The sequence below is a fragment of the Daphnia pulex genome, chromosome 11 (genome assembly GCF_021134715.1).
Source record: "Daphnia pulex isolate KAP4 chromosome 11, ASM2113471v1".
NCBI classification, from domain to species: Eukaryota; Metazoa; Arthropoda; class Branchiopoda; order Diplostraca; family Daphniidae; genus Daphnia; species Daphnia pulex.
The window spans coordinates 1,502,935-1,513,829 of record NC_060027.1 but is presented as its reverse complement, the minus strand read 5'-3'; the positions used below and the strand labels follow the sequence as shown (position 1 = coordinate 1,513,829).

General features: G+C 37.8%; 1 protein-coding gene across 3 annotated transcripts; it reads right to left on the bottom strand.

Moving 5' to 3' along the window:
• Positions 1-334: 334 nt before the first annotated feature.
• Positions 335-9,615, bottom strand: LOC124207519 (restin homolog). 3 transcript variants are annotated; one of them, XM_046605028.1, is made up of 16 exons: positions 9,481-9,615; positions 9,191-9,409; positions 9,044-9,117; positions 8,593-8,976; positions 8,342-8,511; positions 8,127-8,282; positions 7,734-8,053; positions 7,161-7,675; positions 6,889-7,096; positions 5,774-6,820; positions 4,047-5,702; positions 2,480-3,972; positions 1,823-2,000; positions 1,255-1,379; positions 722-959; positions 335-663 (listed from the first exon to the last, which is right to left on the bottom strand). In XM_046605028.1, exons 2-12 carry the CDS (start codon positions 9,347-9,349, stop codon positions 2,956-2,958), a joined length of 5,706 nt encoding a protein of 1,901 aa, XP_046460984.1. In that variant the 5' UTR covers positions 9,350-9,409; positions 9,481-9,615; the 3' UTR covers positions 335-663; positions 722-959; positions 1,255-1,379; positions 1,823-2,000; positions 2,480-2,955. The 3 variants fall into 3 exon arrangements, with proteins under 3 accessions (XP_046460984.1, XP_046460986.1, XP_046460985.1); XM_046605030.1 differs by having other exon boundaries at positions 1,221-1,379; positions 1,823-3,972; XM_046605029.1 differs by having other exon boundaries at positions 722-1,175; positions 1,823-3,972.
• Between the last annotated feature and the right edge of the window lie 1,280 nt (positions 9,616-10,895).

Below are 10,895 nucleotides of genomic sequence, written 5' to 3'. Positions count from 1 at the left end.
GCACATGTTATTATCGCGGTTGGGAAAGTCACAGGCCCCCCCCTCCCTGGGGGCCATAAAATATATATGTGGTTGTGTTAAAATAAATAAAAATTGTAAAATAATATGAAATATAGTTTTTAATTTTATTAACAAAAAAAACATGGGATCAATGAACATCGCCAATTTTTAGCGAAAAAGACTTAGTAAAAATAATAAATGGGTGGTTGTTTTTAGCAAATTTTAAAATTTATTAAAAATTTGGGCTGGATAATGTTTGGATTGATGAAAAATAATTGTGAATAATATATTATGGTTTCATGATTTAAAAAAAAGCAGTAGTCAGTAGTTATGATTTCAATAATTTTTATTTTGTAACAAGGTGGTATTTTTGATTATTTCAGATTTGTTATGGTAGATGTAAGTTAATCAGTACACAAGATTTTTATAGGTTTAACTGAGCTTTCTCACAGAAAATATAAAATCTTATTGCAATTCCCCATCCATACAACTACCTAAGAGGAAATTTTGTTTACTTGGGGAAAGAGAGAAGAGATATGAATTTGAAAATCTCTAAGACTAAATAATTTATCAATCTATTGAAGTTCAGCACCAAATTAAGTTCAGCAACCTCTTCTTAGCTTCACCAATGGATGAAGTCCGGAACGGCACCGTTCGATTGAACTGAAACGAGAATAGAGAATTAGTTATTAATTGAATAAAACTTTTCATCCAGCATTACCTCAACATTGATACAGGTAGCAGAAGAACACACCAACAAATTACCAGAAAGCAAGGCAACACCTATTATTTTGCACAACAGCTCAACTCTGCATGGACACCAACATGGTAAATTGAAGTATGATGTTGAACTGCAAGTCTGTAGAAGATCCATTTCAGTGCACCTCTCAATCAGAAAATGACTGCCACACCAAACATCACAACCATGAACAGCTCAAACTTTCGCTAACCAATGAAACCTGCAAAGCAAGAGCCAAAAGTACATTAATAAACCAATAAAATTTCAAAAATATAAAATGGATAATTTTAGCTCTGTTATGTAAAAATTCTCAAATAAACCAAATTGTAACTCTTCCCAAGGTGATCAAAATTTTTTCACAAATGCTTATTTGAAACAGTTGGTAGTTGTCAAATTGCTTCTAAATCATGAATTTTAGGCCCAACTCGAGTAAATTCTGAACAAAGAACACAAATGGACTAAAATTTAACAAGATGCTAACCCACTGAAGTTGTCATATTACGAGTAGATGTTACCATTTCAGCTTGCCTAGTGTGCACATTTTCATATCGCAACATGGTAGAGGCCTCTTCACAGAGGCTTGGTATCTCATCTCATCTTGTTGATTTGGCATTCCACATCGAGAACAATCTCCACCAACCTGTCACAAAATAAATTAGATTAGTTATCGACACTTTTCAAATCATTTTAAATGAAAGTTCATATCTTCTCAAGCTCAATTCAAGGGCATCTCTCAATCAAAAAAATTCACATAACAAATCACAGAAAATATTTGCAATGACATGTAACTTAAGTTTACTAATTATTGATAATTGTTAATAAAACAGCTCAATTTTCTATCAGAAACCTCATCACAGAATTTTAATGTGGAAACAGTCATAGGACCATTAAGTTACTCTACATTATTACTTGTACTGTTCTAAAGTACTTTGACATGACGAAGCGTGCAACACTCAGCAAGAGACGACATTTTTAACAAAGTGTACAACAAGCATGGCCACATTGAAATGGCTAATATAAATTTAAGGCCATGCTACCCGTAAATTGACCGTAGAAAACATTAAGAATTAGAGTAGGAATTACCTTTTTTTATGAAGAACAATTTCAGGAATGAAAGTACCCAGCAGTAATGACTGGAGTAACCTTATCGGTCAGCGTCTCGGAAATAAAAGAACGACAAATGGTTTCTCGTCTCAAAACTGTGGTGACCCTCCCCCCTCCAGTACATCCCTCTACACACTAGGGCTGAATAGTTCAATCCCTAAACACATTGAAATATTTAGCCACCTACTGACAGCCCTTACAATCCACGGACGATAGTGGGACGGAAAACGAAAATATAAACCAAAAATGTTCGTCATCTCCGTGAAATAGATTTAGTAGGGAAAAAAACAATTATCAAACAATTAACAAGTGATCTTTGTTGGTGGAATAGTTATCGTCAGTCATCACCAAGAAATTACCACACAAAACTGCCGATACATTTTTACAGGATGTGCAAAGTAGCTGAAAAATAAAGCCATCGTTAGCCAAAAGAAACGCACAAGGAACAGCGAGTTCGTTTGCGACTCGCAACAAGGGCCTGATTTAGAAATTATTACACAAGACACAGAGTTTAAAGCTATTAGATTATTATTAAATACAATCTACGAAAATAAGTGAAACAATTTGATACGATTTAAGAAAAAAATAGTTTCTAAAAATATAGCCTAAAAATAAAAACCTAATCACCCATTTTACGTTTTAAAAAGAAATGCTGATTTAGTGATTTTCTTTGAATTTCACAAAACGATTAGTATTGGCATTAGGCTAACGAGAGGTCTTTCTTCTTCGGCGCCCTAACAACTAATGCAGCGGTTATGCGGACTGTACCCTGGTGGAAATTTTTTTTACACTTACTTTCGACAGTTGGGAACGCACACCCTCTAGCATCCATCACCGTATTTAATTAAAGCTCCTCTTTTCTCGATGCTTTTGACCTTTTGTTATCCTGCTGTTCTTTGGGGAGGATGACAATAACCAAACAGCGACATTAGCCGGCAGCTACATCCGAAACTTAACAAATATTTATGACAAAACGATAATCGAAAACTTACACACCAATTAATTAAAAAAAAAAAAAAAAAAAACGATTAAAATTTTGGGAAAAACAGAAAAATGTATTGACACATCCCAAAACGTCTTGATTTCTTTAAGTAGCACATCATTTGAATTAATTAGTAGACACCAAATTCGCTGTATTTACGTAACTCGGACGGCAAGATCAGCTGAGAATTGGTCTGTGTTTTCGTTTCAGTTTCCTTTAGTGAATGCTGAGGTAAAACGGTCACCAAGTTAGTTCCCGAAACTCCAGGATTTTCCTTAATAGAAGAAATATTCCAACCCTTAGTGACCGGATCCTTCGGTTTTGTCACGTACGCGATGTTTGCAAATGCTGAATTAATGCTCGCATTGGTTGTACTAGCAATCATCCCGTTCAAAAAATTACAAAACGGCACTGTACAGTTGTTTCTAGGATATTTTAACTTGGGGCAAGAGTGTTTGACATGATAAATAATTAACACAACCAGCTGACAGCAAAAAGGGCAGCCACTGATCTCGCATTTATGCATGTGTTTGACCGCAATCTTCATTCTGTCACAAAACAAATAATCGCAATTTAGTTTGTCGCATTTCAACGAATGAGCCAAAGCCAGGATTCCACGCGCAACTAGATCAATTTTATGGGAGTGTGTCTGTTCTGCATTCGAGGAACAAACATCCAAACCGAATCCCATTTCATCCATCTGATGACAATGACCGTCTCTCTTGTAGCAGTGGACGCACAACTCGAAAACAGGGAATGTACAGACGTTACAACGGAATCGAGTTTCCACTTTCGATTTGCAGTTATTACAAGGGTAAACAAACTTGTTTTCCCAACTGTTGTGAAGCTGGGTCAACATAGCCATCGCTAAGGATTCAAAGCGCTGTGATGAACAAAATCGTTCATCCATAAGCTTCTGCAACGGACTGCGCGGCGGATTGTTATCAAGAACTTCAGACTTGTCTGCTTTCCGGCTTACCGATCGATTAACGTAACACAGCGGACAGTTTTTTTGTTTACATAATTTCCAATAGGGAATTATCTTTTGAGAAGATAAACAATGAGCTTTTCGGCACGATGCACCCGCCTTACATTTCGTTATGTGATCCAAAACGGCAGCCAATTCTAAGCAGAGTGGAACGTGACACTTGATCGAGAAAACAAAAGAGAAACTTTTTAGAAAATTAAACGTTCAGTTACTTTAAATAAATGATTGAATACCTTGTCTTTTGACTTTTTCATTCTTAAAGGACATTTTCGAGCGTGATTCAGGACATTGTGCCGTGTAGTAAACAATTTCCTGCTGATCGGATTGTCCTCAACATCCAAACTAACTGGCTCTCTTTCACTATCATCAATTCCGGTCCATTGTGTCGTCATTGTTCCGGTCCAGGGTGGAACGACAGCCGCAGTAGGTGCTGCCACAAAAGAAGTGCTAACTGATTTTTGCTGTTGACTCTTGTTTGGAACCTTGTTGCATGACATCAAAATCGATGATGTCGCCGTATCCATCACTGAAACGTTTTGTTGATCCTGTTGATGCGGTGTTTGCTGATTTGTGTTTGTCTCCTCCGTTACAACAAGAAGACGAGGTTTTTTACGTATTCTTTCATCCGCTTGACTTTCTTTTTTGGTTTCTTCCAATTCGATTGATAGTTGATCAACTTGCTGGCGAAGATTTTCCTTTTCTTGAAAAACACTTGCGAGTTCCAGTTTTCTCTTATTGTAGCAATTCTTGAGTCCTTCATACTTAGCCCCTACTTCGCGTAAGCGAGTAACTTCATCGAGAGCTTCGTTAAGTTGCTTAAGATCAGTATTCATTTCGGAGAGCAACTTCTGTGACTCTTCTTCAGCTGCGCGAACTTTTGCCTCCAATTCCATCTTTGCTTCCATTAGTTGAGTGTTGGTTACCTGAGATTCGGTAAATTGGTCGACTAATTCATTTTTTAGTCGCTTTATTCCTTCCAGTTCCAATTGAAGCATCTCTTTGTGAAATTCCATTCTCTTTATTTCTTCTACAGCAGTGTGATTTTGTTCTTCCAATTCCCGATTTGCTGCAATCAGTTGTGTATTGCTTTGTTGAGAATTCGCTAATTGTTCAGTCAATGAGGTGTGAGACTGCTTCATCTGTTCTAGCTGCGTTTGATTCAATTTTTTGTAAGGCCGCAGTTCTCTTATCAATTCTGTGGCTGCACGAACTTTGCCCTCCAGATTTTCTTTTTCAGCAACCAACTGCGTGTTGATTTTCTGAGATTCTTTTAACTGGGCGGTCAATATGGTTTGAGAGCGTTCTAATTGTTCTTGATGCTTTTCAAGTTTTTCTTTGTGAGATTGCAGATTCTTTATCTCTTCATCAGCTACGCGAACTCGTTCTTCTTTTTCTGAAATTTCGGATTTCTTCAAATGTTCCACATTTTTCTTGATTTGTTCCACTTCTTTCTTGATTTGTTTCAGTTCAGTTTCAGCACTCTCTTTGCCAGATTGCAGATTTTTTATTTCGTCGAGCGTAGCTCTACTGTTGAGTTGTTCTAAGGCAACTGTTAGCTGAGAACGGGTTTGCTCCAAGTCACTTTTCAGTTGCTGAACTTCAGCAGTTCGTCGTAACAACTCGTTTTCGAATCTTTCACGATCTTCCATAGCACGCTTCACTTCATTCAAAGCTTGTTGATGTGCAGCTGCTTCCGATTCTTCGGCTAATTCAGCTTGTTCCACCACAAACAGCAGATCAGATTCCAGTCGGGCGATTTTAGTGGAAACCTCTTCCGATTGATAGGAGAGTGAAAACCAACAATCAGGTACTGGACACATTTCGCCAGCATTACATGAAGTTGAGTGTTTCAACATTATTTTCAGCGGATGGCAGAGGCAAACGGTGCGCTATAATAAAGAGAAGAATGTAAAATGTGATTATTGAAGGCTATTAACCTAATATCGAATAAATAATATACCTCTCCATTGGGCACCTTCCTTCCATGCTGGCAGTTTTGAGTGTGAACGAGAAATTCAAATTCACGATCAAACAAATTGTCTGATTCCTGATTGAAAGTGGCTTCGTCATTGACGGCTTCTGAATCGGAAGACGTGGCAGAAGCAAGAGGAATAATATCAGGGCGGGACGCTACAGCCAGATGAGAGTTGATTTCTTCTAATGATGAGTTGAATTGCTCCTGATTTTTCTTCAGAGGATGATCAGATAACGTGGCTGATGGTAAAACTGGTGTCACGTTTATAGGGACGAGCTGAGGCATTTTGTTCAAATTCCGATTACTTGAGCTTCTTTCTTCCATAAGAAGTCGAACTTTTCCTCTGAACTTCTCTTGAACTAAATTTTTCTTCTTGAATTCCTCCAGTTCTTCATTTATCTTGCCAATCGAAGCACCCAGTTCCTGAATTCGTGTCGTCTGGACAGCGCAAATCTCTTCGTGCTCTTTAATCAAGTTGTCATGTTGGACTTTGAGGTTCTCATACTGCGTCTTGTATTCGAGAGCAATCTGCTGTAGCTGAGTGACTTGTTCGGATTCACTGGCTGTTTTTTCGTCAAATTTGGCAAGAGCTTCAACCAACCTTGATTTTGATTTCTCTGAATCCTCTTTGGCTGCTGCAGCTGCTTGCTCTAATTCAAGTTTTACAGTGATCAATTGCATATTGAATTGTTTCATTTCTGCCAACGTCTTGATATCTTTGCTCTGTTTTTTAATTGGTTCTTCGTTGGATTGCTGTTTACTAATCTTTTCAGCATTTTCTTGCAACATGTCAGTTTTCGCCTTCCATAAAGAAATTTGGTGATTTAGCATTTCATTCTCCTCGGTGAGCTCCTTCAGATCGCAAGACGACTGCTGATTGATGCTCTGCAGGGACTCCAATTCAGATACCAAAGCATTTACTCTAACGCTCAGTTCTTCAACTCGATTAGAAAGATTATCTTTTTCGTCTTTTAAAAGCCGATGGCTATCGGTAAGGACCTTTCGTTCTTCTCGTTCCTCACTTAAGGTGGTCTATAGAGAGGAAACAACAACAAAAAAATTAATAGTTTTCTTCAAATTTTCGAAGAAAAATTCATTACCTGAAATTTGTTAGCTTGGCGCTCCGCTTCTTCTAATTGCATTTTCAGACGCTGGAATTCTGTTTCCAGGACTGTAGATCGTGATACTGCATTATCCTTATCATGACGGAAACAGCGCACCATTTTCAGAAGTTGGTTCATGACATGTATATCAACTTCGTTATCAGAGGAATTGAGTGTTGAATCGGTATCTTCCCCACTAAGCGCTCTATAATCAAAACACAAATTAAGAATTTGAATATTTAAACAAAACAAAAAAAATCAGTTTGCACCTCATTAATATTTCTTGACATCGGTTCACTTCAGTTATGTGAGAACTTAGGGAAGTAATTTGATTTTGCAATGCACCGATCAGTCTCTTCCTTTTGGCACATCTCTGATCTTTTTCAGCGCTTTCCTTTTCTAAAAGATCTTTTTCAGCCTGCCAGCTAGTCCGATCACTGATAAATTCAGTCTCCAGTTGCATGGAAGTTTGTTGGAGCAAGGCAAGTCTGGCTTCAAGTTGAGAATGATTCTGTTCCAACTGCTCCATCTCTTCTCGAACAGAATTCAACTGCTCAACATCAGCAGTATGCCGTATTAATTCCTTTTCATACTTTTCTTGTACTTCTTTTGCATGTTTCAATAAATTGGATGTTTCTTGTCGTGCTTTAGCTTCTGAGTTTTCGGCCAATTTGACCTTTTCAACCATTGCGGCCAAATCGGCTTCAAGTTCAGCGATGCGATTCGATAATTTCTGTCGATTCGCCTCTTCATTTCCTAACGTAATCGCTCCCTCTTCAAGAATCTGCAAATCTCGATTTAGTAACAATAAAACAAGACAATAATAAAACATTTGAATATACCTTCAGTCTAATCTGAGCTTCTTGGAGATTCTGCGCTAGATCAGAACGGATTTCATTGAATTTGCTAAGATAATTGCCAACACTAATCCCAGAACCAATCACGGCACCAGCTTCTTTGCTGATGGTGTTATCAACAGACGGTGTTGATATTGGTTGACTTTGATGGCTTTGAGTTTTTAAAGGAGAAGTTCGCACGTGTTGATCATCGGCAATTTCTCCATTAGAAAATCCTCGTCTTTTCTTATAAATCCTGGCAGTATCCGATTCTGGTTCTTCATCTGCTCGTCTCTTGGGATGTCCTAGACTACCTGAGCACGAGGCTATAATCCCCGGAATGAAAATTAATTAGTTTTGAAATGTAAACTCTAAAATGTAAATATTAGCAATACGTACAAAGTGGATCACAGTTTCCGAGAATTTCATCAATTTTTTCTTGGATGTTTTCGCCTTTCTTCGGATTCTCAGTTTCGCTGTTCCTCAAATCCAATTCAAGGTCATTTTTTGGATTTTCTTCTTCTTTCAACAGTGAAATTAGGACATCAACATAAGCTGAGGGGAAAAAAAGTATTAATTAATTGAATTGACTGGAAAGCAAGCTGTCTCTTTACATTTATTGTTGTGGTGTAAGGCAGTAGTGAGTTTGTTGATCAGATCGGGTGAAGATTCCCCATTTGAATATTGTGAGGATTGACTGGATTCTTGTTGAATGCTACATTTTTCGAGGAGATTACGAATTTTCGTTTGAGCAGCTTGAACTTCAGTTGATCTATCAGTGAAACTGCAAGTGAAAGAAGTGAAATAATATACTAATGTAAAGAACAAAAAAATTGATTAAACAAATAATTACAGCACTACATACTGAGTGGTAAGCTGACTGATGTAACTTAGAATGCCACTGTCTTCTTCTTCTGCCACATGAAACACTCCAGCTGTTTTAAGAGATTCTAACTGAGCGATGAAAACTTGACACTGAAAAGAGGCATCAGTGCTAGATGAATCTCTTTGAGTCATTCCCAACAGAAGTACTCTAATCCAAGCAATGATGGCTTCAACAGCTTTTTCTGTTTTCTGGCAATCTTGAAGTGCTTCATCACATGCCAAATTTGTTTGTTTCATATTGGACTTTATCAATATAGATTGTGTGTGGTAGTAATGATTATAGTTTTCAATCTCATGATTTTCTGTATGGCAATTATGGGATGCAAGATTATTGCAAATGTAACACCAATATCGGTGCTTATTCCTAAATATACAACAGATTTTCTGTACACGATTAACAAAAATCTTTCAAACTTTGTTCAAGTACTTACTCTGCTGTGTCTGAATTCGACAATGTACACAAAATACAATTTAAATCTCTGGTTCCACTAGGATCAGTTAGAGACTGCAATTGATACAACACAGGAATGAAGTGAAGCAAAATCATAAAACATTTTGTTAGGAGGAATGTGCAGTACCTTATTGATACAGGAAATGCAAACATAATCACGACACTTCTCCACTTCTGAGGAAGGAACATTCTGACGAGACGCTTTTTGGCATGGTGTTATCTCTTCATCGTCAGACACTAAGTCAATAATATCAATAATGTCTTCTGAGGTTTCAGACATTTTCATGGACAACAGTTATTATCAGGCAAAATGTTTACAATTTTTCCAGTAAGTATGCTGCCAAGCCTAAAAATAAGAGTCACAATGTAAACTAAATGCGTGGAAAGAAATGAAAAATTTCTCCTGAAGTGGCCTACATAATAACACCTATTAACACGTGGTCACGTTTCCCAGTCGTTTCTCTTTTGCTCATGCGTGCAAGCAAACTTGCAACCTGTTGCAACTGATCTACTGTTGTTCTTCAAGGTAAATTGGCAAACTCGCCATGAAGTACACCGAAGGATTCAGAGGTGGCAGCACTTCTAGGAGGGAATTTTTTATTGTTTTAAAAACAAAGTATCCGACAATTTTTACTATAAGTTAGTGCAACAATTCACAAACCATTATCAGGCCATTGAAGCTATATTTGAATAAAATTACAATTAACTACCTTAAGATTTGGCTAAAGCATGGAGTCTAACTTGTCCTCAGATAATAACTAATCGAATGCGTGGTAAAATGTCATAAATTTTTTAAAAAAAGAGGGTAAAGTCGACAAATTTCTGTGGTAAGGTCGCGTGATTAACGTTTGCGGTCCTAATCTATGAAGTAAAGGCGTAAAGGGGGCGAAGGGATGACAAATTGACCGAGAGCTGAGCAGGTTAGCGTCACCATAGCCGCAGGCTAATGTCGCGCTCGCAGTTCTAAATTAGAGCGCTTATTCGAGCGCTAGCTGCACTTACGATACAGACAAAAAAATTTCAAATAAGTTGAGAGCAACCGAACCAGACTCGCACGTTCACCGCTACGGCTATAGCTGGCTTCCGACTAACAGAAATGATTAACATTTTTATTAATTTATGGAATTGCTTATATTGTCCCACCTCCACCCACAATTCCTCCACTTTTTAAAAACATAACATAAATTCATACACACATACAATTAGCGAACCTATTGGCTGCCACACCGTACAACCCGTAGGTTGTTTTCTACTCTCTACGCGCCATGTCGGAAGGATCCATGACCAAGGTTAGGCTTGCCATTGCTGACAAGTCCGGGCTGACACGGTGACAAGGGAGGATGGAATGCACGGCTTTAGGAGGCCTCTAGTAGGCCCGTGCTAAGGAGCTAGGGGAGAACAAAGGCGTGGCAGCCAACGGGTTAACGGTTAACTAACACATAACGAAACAATACGATGATCAGCGTTGATGACGAATCTTGGTGCCGGTCGCGATGATCCACGTTGATGACGAGTCTCGGAATTCCATCTTCTTGACATCTCATCTGCATTACCTGAATAAAGACAACAAAATTCTTATTGACATGCCAATAAAAGTTACATAATATTCACATAGTACATATAGGTACATTGGTCTGTTTTTTTTTTGCTAAAAACTTTAAAGGCCCGCTTTAAATTGCTTAAAATCTACCTAACAATATTGAACTGTACAAATAACAAAGCTCACTTGCTAGTAAAAAAAAAAAATCAGGAAGTATACCGGAAGTAACCACAGCGCCTTAACCTTTGAGCTGTCGTCAAATTAAACCACATATTCGTGATCTCCATGAAAT